Genomic DNA, 21208 nt, shown 5'->3' on the forward strand with positions numbered 1-21208 from the left:
TGTAGACATAATTGTGTACCTAAATCACCCTTAAAAAATATGTCAAATTAATCTATTCCCTATCTTTTTTAATTTCGATCATTGAAAGTATTTATGTCATTTTTCTATCATAAAACCTATTACAATAATAATTATTGTAATATGAGTCCTTTCTCACCTAGGTTTGAAGTGTCCTTAATACAATTATGAATCTAGAGATTTATTCCTACTATAATTTAAAAAAAAAAAAAGGAAAATTATATGATATTGATTTCGTATAAGATAATAGTTTTCTTTTGTAGGCACAAGATGAAATATGAAGACAATCTTATATATCCTAATATGGAGTTTAACTACAAAGTGAAGTTCTTTTCGTTGTCTTTGAGTTACAAAATTTCTACTTGCATTTTGAGTTGAAGATAGATGGCATGTCTTATTATTGTCTAGTTACCTCTTGAGTGTTATGTCAATGAGTTTGGTCAAAAAGGAGTTTTATCATGTAACAATTACCCCCTAATTTATAGAGTATGAGTAGAACTTTGGAAACTCTTTCCGTTTCTACATCGAGGAATGACACACAAAGACTCCAAGTAGGCTTGTAATGTGTTGTGATGATGCTTGCATCCTCTATTTAACATGTCATATGCTTGCACCATATGCCAATTATGGTAATTCATGTCACCAAGATGTTAATGAGCATGTTTCATATGAATCATCAAATGGATAACATATGTTTTAGGTTTAACTCAAATGGTTAAGATTGATTCTCACCACTCTATTTGTCTATAAAAATATTTGAATAAGTGCATTTAGGCTTCTTTATCTGGTTCTCTCTAAAGTTTTTGCCATCCTTTAAAATCTCTAAAAACTTAGTATGATTTATTCGTTAATTCTTTCTAAACATAATACCGAAGAGTTTTCCACACCAATTATTCTAAAGGTAAGTTTTTTTTTTTTTTTTTTTGCTTTGATGGTTTGTGTTTAAGTCATTGCATTTTAAAATGTAGTATCTAGGGTTTTCTATATAAAAAATAATTGGAGTTGGTGCTTTAGAGCCAATCTTCATGACAATACAAATTCATATTTAGTCATATTTATTCAACTTTGAGTGACACTCTTTATTTGTAAGTGTATATGTATATCAAGATAAATGCCCCTTAGGATGATATAACCCTAACGAGAGAATCAGTATGTGATAATTAATTATTAGAACCTTATGTTCACATATGGTGGTTATTCTAGAAACATCTATAGTCATGCTATTATCTCGACTAAGGGCATAGATAATATGATTAGAACAATCATAGTGTTGAATGAACCTATCAAAAGGTGGCGATAGATTTGTATTTCCCGTAGGTGCATAACAAGGGCATTATTGTCCTTTCATGTTAATTTTAGTTTGTGTTAATGTTTGATAAATTGAAAAATGGTTAAGTCTTAGAAATTATGAATTTAAGCTTTTAAATAGTCATCATGAAAGGTGCATGCTTGTTCATGTCATGCTAGGTGAATAAAATGGACAATGTGTCATAACAAAAATATTTAAAAAAATAAATGATTGTTCACTTTGAGTGAACAACTATTTCAATGACTACAATTTGAATTTCTATATAAGTGGTGGTTATCCACACAACATCTATACTTAAGCACCAGTGAAATATTGCACTTATAAACTATTTAATAATCATGCCTAATAAAAGACGATTTCAACTAGTTAAAGCATTTTTCCATGAGGAGAAAGGGAGGTATTAGCATCAAACCCTTCTTATTGGATACCAAGTAAGTTGATTTAATTTATAGGTTGAGTTTAAATGAATATGAAAAATAAGTATTAAGTATTCAATATGATATGAGGTCTTCAAAAATGAATAAAATAATGTTAGTCTTAAGAATTTATATGTGAAAGATAATCACAAATGATAGTTGAATGGTGTATGATTAAGAGGACTCAATTATGACATATTTGTGTTGTTCTATTCTTGCGAAAATATAAGAATGAAATGGATAAGAATATATTGTGGTTGATTTTTATAAAAATCCATACATTAGTAGACCAAACTATCTGTTGAAGTAAGTGCTCTACAACCAATCTTCTTGATGATATAAATTTATGAAAATTCATCTTTGAATATTCAAGTGGCATTCTGTAACACTCCCTTCAAAAGTATTGCTCTTCAAAGGAAGATGTCTCTAACTTACACCATCTGAGTTCATTCATTCATCAAATATAATAAATTATGAAACTAACCCTTTAATGAAACGCAACAAAAACATATCAAAAAATGTCCATAACATCAAACATAAACATCATCCATCAAAACCTAAATATATGTTTATAACATATACATAACCTTATCAAGTCCATAATATCACCACAACAACATAAACTGGGAAATAACATGTATGCCCTTATATTGACCATGCTCGCTGATCATTGCTCGTCTCATAACCATCATGATCATTTATACCTAAACACATGAAAAGAAAGAGAGTGAGTTATAAGTTACTTAGTAAGTAGGAGACTTGACTAATATTTACATTATCCCTATAATACCATTTGATCGACCCATCATAACTTACTCATCTGGACTCTATCTCTAAAACCCCATTAGAATGACATGGTTCTTATAACTTACATCCACAAACACGAAAACCTCTAGGTAACTCTCAAAGGTAATTGTGTCTCACTCAGTCACTAATGAATAACTGTGGATCTTCAATTGGTGTAACCAAATCATCTATCAATGAAAACACTATCATAATTATAAACTGTAATTATATGCTAGGTCGATCGAACTAGATCCATACAATGATTTGACACCTTAGTCATATGAGCATTCATTGTGCAGTTTACTTACCTACACCACTATGAACTACCGAATTGTAACTATAATTGAGCTTTATTATGAACAAATACCCTACTACGTGTATAATGTCCTACTACAGATTTGCCCTATTATAAACAGTGTAGGAAGTATATACTTGCAATGCCCCTTCGTTATAATCCTAAGATATGTTTAGCATGCATGCATCTTGAGCGATATAAACATCTCAAACTCATCTTAGTTTTTCACTCTATAAATAACTTGTACCTTAATATTAACTCATCTCTTAGGCACATTGGGTACTATTGCATGCTCGAGAAGTTTCTATTATTTCTCATGACAACTTCATAAACATCTTGTTTGGTTCATTTTGATTTTCTATACTTTTATCCTTATGAATGTATATCCTTTATCAGGTGCATGAACATTTGTATTCTATTTCACTATGCACGACTAGTCCTTATGAGCATCCTTTCTCATTTTCTCTACACATAATCACTTCCCTTATTTATACTTATTGTGCCCTTTCATACATACATGCTTGCATGCATGAGCATGCACGATCAAGTGAACATGTATATGCCCTATTTTAGAATTAAACTCTTTAACACTTAGTCACTTTTTGACCTTCATGCCTTTTAGGGGTATTTTTGCCATTTTCCCTCATGAACAATCGCTCTTAAGTAATGGATGACAAACTTTGTGCCTTAGTTACCCTATAACTAGTTGGTAGTATCCAACCATTGCTAAATCGCTAGAAAATCTATTACTGAAAACTATGTTTCATATGAACATATATGCATCCTATGTTGCACAATTGTTTATGATCAATAATTAAAATGTTTTAGGCATGGTAGATTGTCTTTACACTAGGGATGGTTGTGCATGACGTCTTGAAGGCTTAAAATGGTCTTTTTTTGCACCCTACTTAGTCTCTACTCAAAGTTCACAATTCCACTTTTATTGCAACATATTTTAACATCATAGAGTGCATAGAAATAAAGTTTACACTGTAGATCATCTTTATGTCATAAATATGTGACTATCAACATATCAACCTTAATAAAATCTTAACTCAATTATATACAATTACACATTCTTATAATTTATGCATCAAATCATTATCCAACCATTCTAATCTCATACATATCATTGCAATCAATCAAATTCTACCTCCAGAATTCAATAATCACTACAAATTAAACATGATCATGACAATAAACTTACATGGAAGTCTTCATAATATCATGCAACGATCCTATGTTATTAATCTAAGATACAAATTGCAGTAATTGTAATCAAATATAACATAGCAATCCCTACTTGCTAGAATCCAAAAGCTAGAAGAATTCACTTCTGTGTCTTTTCCTTCCTTTTCTTCTCTACACACTCATTGAAACTATATAAGAGAATCATTCCATTAGCTACTATGCACACACCCAAAGAACTTGCTTAGTTTCTTTGTAAGTGCTTAAGATAAAAACAATTTAGGTTTTGGGATAATAATCCTAAAACGGTTGAAATCATGCCTTTTAAAATTGATTATACATAACACCATGCACCAACATGCAATCTTCGTATGCACAACCATTTATTAGTTAAATTATTCTGACATGACACTTCTCTATTTTGATTGATGTGGTAAGTGATGCATATGCATTCATACCTATGCATGACCATCATTCTTTTCAAATTCATAAACTTAATATAATTTCATCCCAACATATCCATAAACAAATCAAACACATTGTTGAATATAACACGATTGAATTACCCTTAAGACATACTTGTGGGTCTTACACAATATTTATCTGTAAGTGCATATACTTACATATATGCTTAGATAAGTGTCTTTAGGTTGGTAAAACCATGATAAGGGGATCAATGAGTAGCTTGATCATGAGGACCCTATAAATATATATGGTGACTAATTTAAAAACATTTGTAATCTCAGTATTATACTAACTAAGAGCACAAATAATACGATAAAATTATTAGTGTTAAATGACTACACTAAAAGGTAGTAATAAATCTTATATGTCGAGGTTGTTAGTGTTAATTTGGTGTAATATATAGGTGTATGTCAATAACATGTTTATTGGACTGATCACCAAAATGATTCCATATAGATGTTAATTTTAGTGTCTATGGAACAAATCCTCTAATAGATAGTAATGCATATGATCCTTAAGCTTGACATCACCAAAATATCTCGTGCACCAATTTAGCCTAATAGTCTTTCTTGGAATACTATCTCTAAATAATAGTGGTTGGTTATGTTGAGAAGTATAATGAGGTTTTGGTAGATAAATAAATGATTCATCACTTTCAGATATAAGAACATATATCTCAATGCATTGTTTAGTTATTACATAAATATAATCATTGTCAAACTTAAGAAGAAAACAACCAATTCCATTTATAAATAGTTTAACTTTACCAAGCCTCTTCGAATTGGCTTCTCAAAATTTTTTCTCATAGTAGAATGACAATTTTGACTCCACAAAATAACCTGCAAGCTAACCCTTCCAACGATTAGCACCAAACATTGCCAACTCCTTCGACGAGGCAATAAAGACACAACCACCATTGCAACCTTTCCTATGAGTGAAAAACCTCAAATGGCTCTCAACCCTAGAACCATAGATGAGAGATTTCCAAACTAGATTTGGCTTTCACTTCAAATGAAGACTTTTCTTTAGCATCACATTCCAAAACACCCTAAGACAAGAAAGACACCAAGGTAAACTTTCCTACACTAGCAAAGCTATCCATAGCTAAAAAGTTACACGCAGTAACCTTATAAATAATTAGCATAAAGTGTTACCAAATCTCCAAAACCACTGCACACAGGCAAAAAAGAAGCACCAAAAATAGGTAGGAGAAAACCTCCACCAAGAGAAAATAAAAGCACAAGCTAAATCGAATAGGCTGTACAAACCAAAATGACAAAATTAAAGGGCACAAAGCAAAAACAAATTGCATGCATGCAATGATTAAGTATTATTACAAGATTAAATACCTTAAAACTGACAACTCGATTGGTTTCTAGAATATAAACTAACAACACTCTCACTTGCACTAAGGTTAATAGTTGTGGCATGTAAGGAAATTTTGGGTCATTAGAGTTTGATGAAGGCAATGAAAAAACAAAAAATTTTTACAAACAACCCAAAATTCCCCCTAGATTATGTTTTAGGATTAGTTATTCATAAACGATGACAAAACAACCATAGATAGTTTTTCGAAACACCATACTTATATTGATGACACGTTTAGTCTTTACGTGGCAATGAAAGTTATGATCCAACCCATTATAAAGTTTTGCCTTGGTATCCACATAAATCATGGATGGATAAAGGCTAAAAAATGCTTATAAGAGGTTGCTAGGACTTTGTGAATAGGGAAAGTGTTTAGATGAATAGGTGTACATTTTTGAATTTTTGTAAAAGGTTCTGAAATTATGAAAGGCCAAAGGACTATTTCCCACTCAAGGTATGCTGATTTCCCCAAGTTCCCCCTGTTAACTTTGAAAATCCTATTTAACCATCGATAGACGTTTAAATCTATTAATTTTAAGGGCAAAATCATTATTTTATATTTAATATTAAAAATAAACTTAAATATGATTTCATTTCCCCCCTAAATTTAAAAAATAACTTTTCTTCCCTAAATCAAGTTTGAAAAAAATAACATTTCCCTTTTAGGGTTTATTTTCAAATCTGATCACCTTTTTCGATGTCATCGTTGACCGTCTTTCCCTTTGACGGTTTCTCTTCCTCTGTCGATTGATCTTGTTTTTATCGTCTGAGAAGACATCATCTTTCCAGACATAGACGAGACAACTCATCTTCTTCTAGGAAGATGATCGTCTTCCCAGACGATGAAAATGAGATCGATCGATTTCGTCTTTGTCATTTGAAAAAATGATTCCTCTTCCTAGACGACATCTCTGAATGTCGGAGGGGTTAAGGTAGAGTTAAGGTAGGCCATCGGAGGAAGGGAAACTGTTAAGAGGGAGAGATGACCGACAATGGCAGCAGAGAAGGTGACCGAATTTTGCAACTAAACCCTAAAGGAGAAATGTGATTTTTTCAAACTTGGCTTAGGAAAGAAAATGTTAGTTTTTAAACTTTTAGAGGGAAAAATGAGATAAATTTTTTAGGGGGATAGGGTTCCGTTAATTTTAACTGGTCATGAGTAGATAAATGAGATTTTCAAAATTAATAGGGGAAACTTTGGGAAATCATCATACCTTGGGTGGGAAATAGTCCTTTGGCCATCATGAAATTTCATTCTTATTTATAGAGTGTCGTGTATGACTATTTATGAGGCATGAATGACTGTTCATTTTTTATCCTTATCTCATATGATTTGTGATTTATTCGAACCTTAAACACGCATTTAGATAAAGTTTTATTTTAATCTAACTCACCATGAACAACCATTCATGGTTCATGAATAAGCGTTCATTGTTCATGAGTAAGTGTTCATGGTCAAAGAAAAAGTCACGCTAGGATAAATCAATCATATTAGGCAAGTTTAGTCCATTCATAATTTTATCTCCACTCAAACATCTTAGGATTATCACCAAAAAAACCCTATACATCTAGAATCTAAATCAATTTTTATATGTGTGTGACCTATAAACTCTCTATTGAACCTATAATGTTCATATTTGGATCAAATCTATATACAAACTAAAATTGGCTTCTAGTAAAGTATCATGACCACCTAGTGAAACAAAACATCTGTGAACAACTCAAAGCTTTCTCAACTTTATGGTTACGTATAAAAAGATCTCTTTGTTAATCGATATCTCTTAAAGTTGACATATAGATATATATCTATCTCAGTGACTTCTTGATATAAATTAAGACATATCAATAATTTTATGATCCAAACTGGGCTTCAACCCAATCCCATTATGGTCATAGTTTCGAATGGTTATTGATTTCTTTTAGTATTCTCATTTAAGATATCTTCTCCCATGCTTGGGAGTGATGAATCCTCCATTGATCTACTATAACCTCTATACAGATTTTGATATAGTCAATCACTATCTTTATAAGTACCCTAATTATAATAGCACGTTATGTGGTATCAAACTACATCGATTCTTATATGAGATAGTCTGATGACCTCAAATCTAAGGATCACATGTGCTCGTGAGTTAGAGGATTGTTTCATAGACACTAAGACAATCATCTACATTTAAATCCTTAAGTTGGGTCAATTTGATGAGCACGTCTACAATATACACCTATATGTTTCACCAAGTTGTCCATCAATAACTTTGACATGTGAGAATTATCACCACTTTTCAATAGAGTCGCTCAATACTATGATAATCTCATCTCCATTACTTCTGCCTTTAATTAGAGTAATATCGAGATTATAGATGTTTCTAGAATGACCATCTAATGTGTTTATAGGGTTTTCACAATCAGTTACCTAATCTTTTATCACAATTTTACCATTTTAAGGGTATATTATTCTTGTGAACATATTATGTACACATTAAGATGAATAAATAATAAATATATTTTTATTAATAAAAAAATAAATTACATTATACACAAGTACAAACTGATTGACTTTAAGTCACAACCTTAACAATCTAATATCCATCTTCTCAAGATGATAGTCCAACCGCTTATGTGTTATTACCTTAGTAAGTGGGTCACCTATGTGTTATCATATTAACTATTGCAATTTTATAACTGCATGGAAGGGATTATAAAATCAAATTCATTTTGAGTTTTTCAAACACAATCACTTTATATACATCTAATTGCCCTAGGATGTTAATCATTTTTATGATATTATCATCTGTTGACAATCCTTTCCTTAATCTCATTTCACAAAGTGTTGAACACAATTTATACTCGACAACTCGTGAATTCTCGCTATACAACTTTTTTAGGATATCATACATGCTCTCCATATTCTTATGTTTTCTTTAAAGCTCTTTATTTATTGAAGCTAACATATAGCTTTAAGCTTTCAAATTATCCTTTTGCTTAGTTTTGAGAACTTCTTTCTCATGAATAGCGACATCTAAAGCCAAGTCAATAGGAAGGGGCACTTCTAATATGTATTCAGTTTTTTTGAAATTGAAAGTGATTCTCAAATTTACAAGTCAATCCTTAAAGTTCGGTCATGTTAAAATTTTATTATTTAGAATGCGTAACAAAATGTTGTTGACCATTTTTTATTACCTCAAATTAAACAAGAAACTATTGAGAAAATTAAATTTGCTAATGTCTTATTAATTTAAACCTTTAATAAACTAATCATAGTAGTTCTCATTATTTTTTTCGAATCTCATACTCATTTAGATATGATTTGGATAAGTGGTAAATTAAAATTTGCTCAAGAAATTGTGGTTCACATCTCTGAAGCCAATTATCATTCTATCAAAGATTTCCTAACCTTACTTTCCTTTAAGTACAATCTCTGTAAACAAGCCAATGTTTTTTATCGCTTCCAAAAGGGCAAATCCATATACAAAAACTTACAATTTTGGTTGGAGAAATCATCCAAATTTTTGTTGGAAAAATGATAATCTTGGCACAATCTTCACAACTATTTTTTTTAAGCACAAAAAATTTCAAGGTATGTGTATTATATTCGAGCAATTTTATATATACAAACTTTTAAGGACATAATTGAAATCACATATAGTGTGTCAAAATGTGATTAAGAGTTACTTTTACTTTTAATTTAAAATCTCTTAATTACAGAATGATATATAATTTATATATTTAATTATTTATTAAAAAATATAAATATATAGTTTTATTTGAATATATTCCTCCTAGTGGTGTTGAGGAAATATTGCATTCATTCATCCAAAAGAAAAGGTTCATCAATACTCAAACAACCCAAACCATGGAAGCTTTGAAAGAAACTCCCGCAAAAATTTAATGTATACTCAACATCAACAAGAAAGGAAAATTTCCTTCTCAAACAACAACTTAATCCTAAGGCCCAATACTATTTACAGGCAGATACTCTAAGAAGCCGATAGATAAAGTAAAATCAATCATCACTCCTTGTAATGATGAGGTTGTCGAAAAACCCATCCCTGGATCTTGTGAAAAGGATAATGAGCCATTTCACAAGGGTAAAGAAGGGGCTTAACCTACACCTAGCAAAGAAAAGATCGAACCCATAATTGCACCCCAATCCCTCAAGCATTAACTCCTAGGAAAACAAACCTTAATTATGAGACTTCTGAAATTGTAAACACGTAAAGATCAATATTTCTTTGTTATATGCTTAAAACAGTTACCATCTTATACAAAAATTTTTAAAGACTTATGCACAGTAAAAAGAAAAATGAAAGTGCAGAGGACAGCCTTTTTAAAGACTTCACATCATGACCTTCAAGCAACATCAAAAATGAATTTTGGTATTAAGTATTATTCTTTGTTCTTCAGCTTGATTAATGCTTGCTGCAGCCAATTTCTCTACTATAAATGTTGTTTGTGGCTTTAAAGAAGTGTTCTATCAAACGATAAGCTTGAACTTGATAATTATTGGAATATGATAACGGCAAAATTCAATAAAGCAATAAATTTTATAGAGTTGATGGCATTGATCTAGTCTTGCATCATAGCAGAAAAAGGACACATGACATTTACTATCTCAAATCATTCAAGCCTCTCAATGTTAGATGGTTTCTATTTAATACTTCTCAGAATATTATGTATGTTATTACCATAATCTAATCTCATGTGATCTTTATTATCACTCTCCATGTCTAGCCTACAAGGACTCTTCCCTTTTCTGCTTGCATTTTGATGAGCATCTTCAACAGCACACAAAAAAATGGGGGAAAAAAAAAAAAGGACAAATAGATGTTGCATTTGAGAGGATCTCATTCAGAATGTTGCCAACCAGCATAAGAAACTACAGTGTTAAGAATAGAGCTACGATGGGAGACTAACAAGTGGGAAACCGTTAAAAAAGAGAGAAAGTAAATCCCTTTCCGCTCACACAACTGTGTTTTAAACCAAAATACAAAAGGACCGCAACTTTCAATTTCCTGCTGTAAATCACAACAGAGACCTGCTTCCACCGACAGTAATTGAGTCAACGAAAACTCCCATTAAAAACCACCGCTTCGAATTAGAAGTGTGCCCACTCCCACTTGTAGCAAGCTGCAATTCCTACAAGTTGAAATCAGTCAACATAATCCCCCCTCCAAAATTTTAAAACATGAAAATCAGAACATGCCAATGACCATAACAATTATACTAGGCTAAAATCAAGATAGACCACAAAATTTTCAAATCTACGAAAATAGTCGAATGCCAGATGAGCTTCCCTCGTTCTCACCACATAAAATGCATTTATTTTGCTAGGAATTGATAATTCCCCCAAAACCCAAAACATCCTCCTAGGCACAAGGAGACTCTAAAATGACCCACATCAACACTGCTGCCTTAAAGATGAGAAGCCACAAATTCAAAACTATTGAATAGTCAAGACCATGATTGATGATCTCCTCTTCAATTGTACACATACCATACAAAGACCTTTGTCAACCTTTATTTAGACGTGTTATTATTCCTCAAGCCACAGCCCATGATGAAATTTAAATCTTGCTTGGAAGTTTGGCTTTTCAAATCATCTTCGCTTGAAGAATATGGGATAGGTTAAACCATTGGCCAACACTTAAAATACAATTAATAAATACACTATAATACAACCAAAAGTACAGAAAAATCAGCTGCTTCCTGGTCATTCAAATTTCTAAGAAACTCTAAAATTTAAAACTCTACTAGGGGGAAGAATCCAAGTTGCCCTCAAGAAAAATAAAAAGAGAATATACATCTAACATATCTCCCCACCCACAATCCTCCAAACGCTTGAATACCCCCTCAGAACTCACCAGAAGCTTCAAGTTTACGGAAACTAAAGAAAGCCTACTTTCCAAGATCATCCGTGAAATGATCATTATAATCTGCCATTTCAAAAGAAATCATAAATAATCAGTCTCAACACAACATTAGTCAAGTACCCTTAAAATATCATAAAGATTTAGCCCAAAACGCTTGGAATACAATTAAGTGTACAAAATTTTCAATAAACAGATTATAATTCAATTAACACAATATGTAAATAGTCAAAGGAGGTATACCATATGAATGAAAATGCATCAAATAAAAAATCAGCGTCATGAAAACCTGAGAGGTAACACATAAAGCCGAATTTACAATGTATATGATAATGAATAACCATTACATTTATATAATGCAAGTTAGATTCAATCTTTAATTATCAAGATGTACATAATAATGAAAATCCACAAAATACCAACCACTCTACCAATTGATAATGAATAACCAAACTTAAAAATTCAATTAATTTTCCAATCTATTCATGTAGCATCGATACCAGAATGACAAAAGATATCAATATATTTACAAGGGAGCCATACTTTTACAAATATGAAAACTTATATAATATTCCACAATGTATATCCAAAACTTGCTAAACATGTCCACATTGATACCAGAATGACCAAGAATATCAATATATTTACAAGGATTTTAAGTTCTTGAATGCAATCTGGATACTATACTAAGAAAACGTATTTTTATAGTTTTCTAAAATTGAACTCTAGAGTTGTATCTGAAAACAATGTTCAAAAATATTTCAGCCAGATGCATTTTTTAAAGATTCTTTTTATTCCTAGTTTTTAAAAACAAGGGATTATATTTGGATTCTATATCATCTAATTCTTTTTTTCAAAAGAAATTAAAATTTGCCTGAAAAATGGTAATAAAGATTTCATCTTGAGACAAATCCCATTGAGCACTTTGTTAACAAAAGTAAACACGGACTTGAATGGCTCAGGTTTCAAAAAAGTTATTAGAGGTTCTTCTTGACGTCCTTGGGCCTATAAAGGAAAGAAAGCTTTTGTGATCTTTTTCCTTGAGCTTACTGACTTTTAACTAGGCATAATGCTTCTATCTTTTTAGGTGCTAGGAAACAAATCTACTACATTAGAATGAAAAAAAGAAAAAAGGAATGGACAAGCTGTCCCAAGAAGCCAAAGGCACAAAAAAAAAAACATGATGATAACACATCTATTCCAAAAATCATAAACCTCTATTCAAAATTTTTAAAAATTGGATAGTTGTCCCAAGAACCCCAAGTCTTAAAAAACTAGAAACAATGAAAATACATCTCCTATCTAGATCATCAAAACCAAAAACATAAAAAACCTCAATTCATAATTTCACAAAAATCTTCCATAGCAAGGTATAATGCTTCTAATGTTAATACAACAATTGCTTCTCTTCCATTGGTGGTGGGATCTCAAATTAAGAGGCAGCATCAAAATTTCAAAAACTTTTTATATAATGTGCTTGCCTCCTAGGATTTTTTGATAGAGGTTCCCTCACCAATGAGCAATAGGATAAGGGATCTTGGATCCACAAAAAATTCTTGTTTGTTCTCAAGCAAATCCTACTTTAACACTTTTTTTGACTCCTCTCAAGGCTTATTTGGTATATAGACGTCCCTTACCAAGTGAAGATTTTGGCTTGGAAATAACATCAGTGACTTACTTCAAATTAGTAAGACCCAAGTGTTAGGCCACTCAAGGTATATACGAAGAGAAGGAAGGGAAAGGGACTCACATGTGACAGGGATGAAGTGGCAGAAACATTTTTGAATCAACATGGCAGCAAGAATGTGAAGAAAGGAAAAAGAAGGAATAAGAGGATGCATGTAAGAGTAAAGAAATGCAAGAAGGGCAAGAAGGTTTCCTATAATGAAGTGGTGGGAGGTACCGACTCCAAGAAACGTCGGGATATTGTTATTTTTACTGTTGCTGTCTTTAGACTGACTTAGTGGAGAATTAGGTGATTTGTAAGAAGTTCACCTATATCAACACAATCAATATATATTATTACACTCTTTCCTTTTCAGATTTGCTTTTATACTATGTTGGCTTGTGTATGTGTGAAGTGCGTTTCTGCAGGTAAGGTGTGTTGGCTGGTTTACAGTGGAGGTTGATTGGTTGTTTTACAGAGGAAGCCACTAAGGTATGTAACAGTAATATCAGAATGAGGAGCAAGTTCTAGAATTATGGTAAATACTAGGATGGATACAAGAATGGAGAAGGTAGAGAAAGATTTAGGCGAGGTAAGGGATTCAATTGAGGGGCTACGATCGTTTATGGAAGACGTTAGACATACATGACTAAGGAGAGTATAGGGAGACATACATGAGTTATGGCAAATTCATGATGAACAATTTACATATATCATTATAAGGTGACCTAGCATTGACAAAATTGGAGATTTCAACAAAGAGTCTGCTGAGAGCAGCTTGAAATTCAGACCAATAACACTGGCTCAAACTCTCCACTGCCTTAGTATCATCAACTGGCGAACCAGTCACTGAAGCTAAGGAGTTAACTGAGCTACTCAATGAATTTTTAGAATAATTTGAAGCCCTTACTCAATTGCCACCTAAAAAATGCAAGACCACATTATTCAGTTAGTTGATGGGGCTCAACCACCGAACTTAAGGTCATATTGATACCCTCATTTTTAAAAGGCAGAAATAGAGAAGATTGTAAAGGAGATGTTGGTAGCCAAGATTATCAAGCCTAGTGGCAGCCCATTTAAGAGTTCAATTCTGTTGGTTAGAAAGAAAGATGGAGGATGAAGGTTTTGCGTCAACTACAAGGCCTTAAATAAGTTACCATCCCAAACAAATTTTCAATACCTGCCATTGATGAATTGTTAGATGAGTTAGATGGAGCAACAATTTTCTCCAAATTAGACCTCAAGTCGAACTACTATTAAATTTGGGTGAGGGATGAGGAAATGGAGAAGAAAACCTTTTAAACTCACAATGGACAATTTGAGTTTTTGGTAATGTCATTCGGTCTATCAACACTCTAGAAACATTCCAATTGTTTATGAATATAATTTTTTTGTCTCACCATCAAATGTTCATTTTTGTATTCTTCAATGATATCTTAGTGTATAGCAAAAATTGGACACATATGGGACACATAAGAGTCACATTGAGTGCGTTAAGGGATCTTCGTCCCTTTGTCAACAAAAAGAAATGTATATTTGGTCAATCAAAACTTGAATATTTAGGGCACATTATTTCAACTCAAGGAGTCGTAGCAAATCCTACCAAGTTTGCAAGCTTGGTAGATTGGCCTAGTCCAAGGGATATTAAGAGTTTTAAGGGTTTTTGGGATTAACAAGCTACTACATATGGTTTGTTAAGGGATATGAAAAAATTGCTAAGCCTATAACAGGATTGTTGAAAAAATATGCTTTCGAGTGGATAGGGGAAGCACAAAAGGCCTTCAAGGCTCTTAAGCAAGCCTATAATCAACATCAGTTATAACAATTCCATATTTTAACAAAATCTTTGTTATTGAGACAAATGCTTCAAGGGCCAGTTTAGGGGTAGTTTTGATGCAAGAGGGTACGCAAATTGCCTATTTCAATAAGGTTTGATCAAAGTGAGCTCGCCTAAAATCAATTTATGAGCACAAGCATCTTACTTGCAATCCAAAAATGTTGTCGCTATTTGTTGGGACACCATTTCATCATCCATACAGACCAGAGGAGTTTAAGGTTTCTAATGGGCTAGAAAGTCTTAAGGGTTGATAAATAAATATGGGTGGTTAAGTTATTAGAATTTGACTCTGGATTAGCATATCACCCAGGATTCAAAAACAAGGCTACCAATGTTTTACCTCAACAGACCAACGAAACAGGTGAGTTACTAGCCTTGTCCTTCGTACAACCAATTTGCATTGAAGTCATTGAAGTTAACGTATCAAAAAATAAGAAGTTACAGAGTATTATCTGAGAATTGTTGCTTGATCTGAACGGTCATCTTGGTTTTACATTGAGGAATGGTACTTCTTTTCTACAAAGGACAATTAGTTATTGAAAAAAAAATTCAGCTTTAATTCCTCAATTACTATTGAAATTCCATCTCTCACCTTTTAGGAGACATTCGAGATTTCTCCATACCTACTAGAGAATTCCTATAGTATTGTACTAGGAAGGGCTAAAAAGGGTAGTACAAGACTTTCTTGTTGCTTGTAATGTTTGCCAACGAAATAAATATCAAGCTACAAGCCATTGGGTTACTACAAACATTGTTGATTTTGTCGTAGGACTGGACAAATGTCTCAGTGGATTTTGTAAAGGAATTACCATGATCACATGGATTTGATATGGTTCTGGTTACTGTAGACAAACTGGCCAAATACGTGGATTTCCTTCCTTTACGCCACGCATTTATAGCTAAGGAAGTTGCTAAACTATTTGCAAAACATATTGTAGGCTACCTGGTTATCTAAATTCCATTGTTTTAGATCAAGACAGAGGTTTCTTAAGTCAGTTATGGTCTGAATTATTTTGGGTTACCCAAACTCTTTTGAAGCATACCTCCACTTACCACCTACAAACATATAGGCAAATAAATTTCGTTAACCGAAACCTGGAGACTTATTTGCAGTGCTTTACCAGTTCTCAACCTAAACAGTGATTTAAATGGCTTGTGTGGGCTGAATGTTGATTCAATACCTCTTTCCAAAGGGCAACAACATGACACCCGTTAAAGCACTATATGGTCATGATCCACCTACGCTTTTACATCTCATTGATGAGCCCTCTTTGAATGAAGCTGTCAATATCCAGATAGAGGATCATAATGCAATCTTAGATGAATTGAAAAATAATTTGTTGAAAGCGCAAGATTGAATGAAGAAGTTGGTTGACACCAAGTGAAGAGAAATTCAATTCACTATTGGTGATTGGCTTTTCATCAAACTTCAACCATATCAGTTACAATCCATAGCAAAATGTCCCAATGACAAACTAAGTCCCCAATTTTATTGCTCCTATTTAGTGCTTGAACGAGTGGGCAAGGTTGCTTACAAGTTGGCACTCCAGACGGATGCCCGTATTCACCCTATCTTTCACATCTCCCAACTAAAAAAGTAAAGCAATTTTTCATTCAACCATTGCCCCCTTGTCTATCCGAAGACCTAGAGCAAATATGCAAGTTTAATCCAATGGGAGGGGCTTCCTAAATTTGGAAACTTTTGGCAATATTTTACCATCATCCAAGAGCGATTTTAAGAATTTCAATTTGTGGACGAGATGAAGCTAACTGGGGAAGTAATGTTAGGCCACTTAAGGTATATATGAGGAGAAGGACGGGAAAGGGACTCGCATGTGGCAAGGATGAAGTGGTTGAAGATGATAACAGTTTTGAATTAACATGGCAACAAAACAGTGGAGGAAGGAAAAAGAAGGAATAAGAGGATGTGTATAGGAGTTAAGTAATGAAATAAAAGCAGGAGGGTTTTCTATAATGAGGTTGTGGGAGGCAGCAAATCTTCGAATATATCTATATATATTATCACAAACTCTTTCTTTTCCAGATTTGCTTTTACACTGTGTTGGTTTGCAAATGTGTTGAGTGTGGTTCTGCAAGTAAGGTGTGTTGGTTTACAGTGGAGGTTGATTGGTTGTTTTACAAAGGAAGTCAAAGAGGTACATAACAGGTATGCCTATCTTCTAATTGGTCCTTCATGAATAAAAAGGAGATTGGCAGGAAAAATGGGCATACCCCCCTATTTGTGTGTTTGGTGAAAAAATAATGTAGAATGCTCTGACCAATTGTTTTTTCATTGTCTAATGGCTTCACAGTTATGGAGAAAAGTTTGTAGTGGAACATGCCCCACATCTCGTTTTGACCATTTTAAAGTAAGCTGTGCACCATATGATGATTCGTATATAAAGGCTACTTTCATTCATTTTACCAAAACTATGAGTTTAAATATAAAAGTTGGCTTAGAACTGGCAAGAAATTAATATATTTTCATCACACTATAGCAATATACACAATGAAAAAAGAAAGCAACCCATACAAGGAAACTGGAGTTGCAAAAATCCAGGTGATTTGCAATGAATAAACTGAAAGTATTGATGAATATCCGTTGATCCCTTAAAACTGTTAGCTACATTTTGAACTAAACTCGGCAGCGCATTGATCCCAGGATATATGACTACATAATCTATCAAAACTAAGAAAAGTATATCAATCATGAGGCAAGGGAACAAAAATCAGAACTACAAACAAAAGAAACTATCTAGAGGAAGTATAAATAACTCAGTACCTGTTCCCCTAAGAATCATCTGGAGACAAACCACTAGCACATGTAGATGCTTGTAGAGGAAAAGCACATGACTGAAGTGAACCATCTGAGAAAGTTCTCGATTCCCTTGAACAATTTACAGATAATCCAACATCATGACGCTCGCATTGATGGGAAGTTCTTTCATACAAAATCTTAGGTCTACCATTTGGAACTCTTTTGGAGCTTGATTTCCTCTTTATATACTTTAACAAATAACGATCAGGCTTTCCATCAGATGTTTCAACCTTACATTCAGTAGATTCATATTGATTATTATGACAAGATCTAGACTCAAAGTTTGTACTATTTTCATCTCCACTTGACTTTACCAATCTGTTTGAACAGCTCCCCTCTCCCTCCTTCAATTGCACTCCAACATCCTCATCTTTAACACATAGAAAAGGATTTAAAACACTTTTATCCAGATTCTCACTCATCTTCTTATCAGCATCAGCACAAACCTCAAGCTCACAAGAAACACTAGGATTCCCTGAATCAAAGCCTCTAAGAACCAAATGATCATTACACTCTTGTACCTTGGGAACACTGGAAGAACCTGATTTCACACATAAATTCTTTGAAATCCTACGGGAGCTATTAATTTCCCTGTGCAACTTAAACGCAAACTCAGCATCATCAACAACTTTCTTATCATTACAATCTTCACCTTCCCTCTTCACCTCCAAAGTCAGTGCATTACTTTCTGATTCCATCGGCATCTTTACCACCTCCATTGGCTTCTTTGCCACCACCTCCATTAGCTTCGTTGTCACCACTGTCGGCTTCTTAGCCGCCATAAGAGGAGCCATCAGAGCCAACACAACTGTCCTCTTTGACGTGAAATTGGGGTCCTTCAAAGATTGGGCATCATTGAAAACCCTAGAATGGCTATTACGTTTGCTATCAATAACAAATCCTCTACTCTTCATCATTGATTTAGGGACCCAACAGTCAACACAAACTGAAAACTCCATGGAAGAAGAACAAGAATACGACCAAGGAGAAACAGTTCTGTACTTTACAAAACAAGTTCTATGAACACAACGCTTACACTGAGAACAAGAAAGAAAATCATTTGCATTTTCATTAAAGCAATAAGCGCAAATTTGGGAGGATTCGATGCGAGAAAGACACCTCTTGCATAGAAGAACAATTCGCCATTCACTGTATAAAATTTGAATTTTGTTCTTACCGGAACAAGCATCGATTCGAAATCCACAGGCTTGGCATTCTGACAAATTGGGTAAGTCTCTGGTTTTCTTATTCTCACATATTGGCAATGATGATGACAAGTTTGGCTTGGGCTTCTTGTTGGTGGATTCTTGATGTTGTTCAAAGCCCTTCTTCATTCTCTACGATTGACTTTGCAGATTTCAGGGTTTTGCCTTTTTATAAGCATCTTCAATGTTTATTGATGAAATGCTGTTTTTTATTTAAGGGAATTTTCGCATGGAACTTGCCGCGTGGGACATGATTTTACATTACTTTTAAAAAAATATATAAAAACAAATAAAAATAAAAATTGGCTGAATATTTCTGGTTGTCACTCCAAATTGATAGCTTGAATGATAAATAAAAAGTGATTTTAATTATAAAAATAAAAATTTAATTTTTTTCATAATATTTTAAAATTAAATTTTTGATTTGTTTAATATAATAATAGCATTGATTATTGGATTTGTAATTTCTATTATTAAACATAATTAATTCAGTATTAAAATCACAGTTTAACTTAAATAAGAGTTTTTATTACGAAGGAACAATTATTTCTACGTAAAGGGGCCTTGAGTCTAGAGCTGGGGAAAATTGGTCAGGCCAAGGGAGGAGAGCATGGGCCTTAAGATCAAGTCTAGGGCCTACTCTTAGAGGACAATAGTATAGGGTCTGGTTATAGGGATTAAATCAACTATAAAAAAGTAATTATAAATTATTATTATTATTATTATTATAATGCTCCCCAACTGTTAAAATTAATGCCTTATTTCAGCGGTTAAAAAGGGTCGGTGACCATTGGATAACAGACAATTGATTGCTATCTTGACCATTGGTTGGATCCACCTCACACTCTACAATTATAAATATTCCAAAATTAGAAATGTTCAAACTAATTACCGGACATTGTTTTAAAAATTGTAAACAAAAACCAAATCAGTTTAGTGATTAATTAATATTAAATTAAATAGAAAATATTGATTAATCAAATCAAATTTTGGTTATTTAATTTATAGATGAAATATTTGAATCGTTTGTAATTTCTTAAACAAAAGTTTTGAGAAAAAGGCATAGATATCAAGACACAAATGTGATAATGACTCTAATATGAAAGCGTTATGGTGACTAACGTTCCAAAGGGATAGAACCAAGGGTGTGTCATCGCACATGACAATGTTGCAAAGAAGCTTGAGAAAGAATGCACTCTCAAAGACATGTCGATGAAGAAGAATGTTTCATAGAATGTTAATTTCTCTTTATGGCAAGGCATCAACAATAGCGAATTGCCATCTTCATTCAAAGCAACTCTCATCCGATTTTGTGTTACAAATTAAATCAAGCTCAAACATCTCTTGCTTTGAGTTTGATTCAAATAAAAAATAATTTAATTTGAGTTTATCAAAACAAATTAAGAGTGATTCAAGTTTGATTCAAATAAAAAAATATTTGACTCAATTTGATTCAAATTTGACTTAAATTAATGGTTTGAAATTATGGTTTGAGCTCGTGACTCATTGACAAATGATATCATTTTATCCAAACCTTTTGTAAATAAGTCACAAATTTGAATTACTAATTCAAATCATGAATTTGAATTACTAATTCAAATCATGAATTTGAACTATGAATTCAAATCAGATCAAACCAAATACCTCTTAATTCAAGTTTGACTGAATTAAAAAAAAAAAAAACTAAATTTTTTAACCCAAATTTAAACAAAACAATTTCAAGTCAACCCAAACTAAACAGAGTTGGCTTTCAAACCGAGCAAACTTGGTTTGGATCCAACTCTATTCACAAAACTTTCAGTTGTCAGATAACATATGAAATTGGATTGAGTTTATAGTATTATTTTTTCAAACCATTATGATCAAGATGTGTTTTTGGTATAGGCATTGATTTCTTTTCTTTTTGTTTATTTTTAGACTCCTCCTTTTCGTTATTTTTAGTTTTTTTCCTTATTGTGTTGTTACTAAAT

The 21208-nt window shown here is 32.7% G+C and overlaps 1 protein-coding gene across 8 annotated transcripts; it reads right to left on the reverse strand.

The window, feature by feature from the left end:
* Nucleotides 1-10659: 10659 nt before the first annotated feature.
* LOC123193214 lies at nucleotides 10660-19476 on the reverse strand. 8 transcript variants are annotated; one of them, XR_006497032.1, is made up of 3 exons: nucleotides 17998-19476; nucleotides 11707-11778; nucleotides 10660-10972 (listed from the first exon to the last, which is right to left on the reverse strand). XR_006497032.1 is itself a non-coding variant. In XM_044606050.1 (2 exons), the coding sequence occupies exon 1, from the start codon at nucleotides 19365-19367 to the stop codon at nucleotides 18006-18008; it is 1362 nt and encodes a 453-aa protein (XP_044461985.1). In that variant the 5' UTR covers nucleotides 19368-19476; the 3' UTR covers nucleotides 10660-10972; nucleotides 17998-18005. The 8 variants fall into 8 exon arrangements, 3 of the variants coding, with proteins under 3 accessions (XP_044461985.1, XP_044461984.1, XP_044461983.1); XR_006497031.1 differs by having other exon boundaries at nucleotides 10660-10981; XR_006497030.1 differs by having other exon boundaries at nucleotides 11340-11778; nucleotides 17998-19475.
* Nucleotides 19477-21208: the final 1732 nt, after the last annotated feature.

This window comes from Mangifera indica, chromosome 12 (genome assembly GCF_011075055.1).
Source record: "Mangifera indica cultivar Alphonso chromosome 12, CATAS_Mindica_2.1, whole genome shotgun sequence".
Classification (NCBI taxonomy): domain Eukaryota; kingdom Viridiplantae; phylum Streptophyta; class Magnoliopsida; order Sapindales; family Anacardiaceae; genus Mangifera; species Mangifera indica.

What these genes read in the sequence shown, in the direction of transcription:
- LOC123193214 (XM_044606050.1), bottom strand. Translation starts at nt 19,367, where the DNA reads ATGAAGAAGGGCTTTGAACAACATCAAGAATCCACCAACAAGAAGCCC.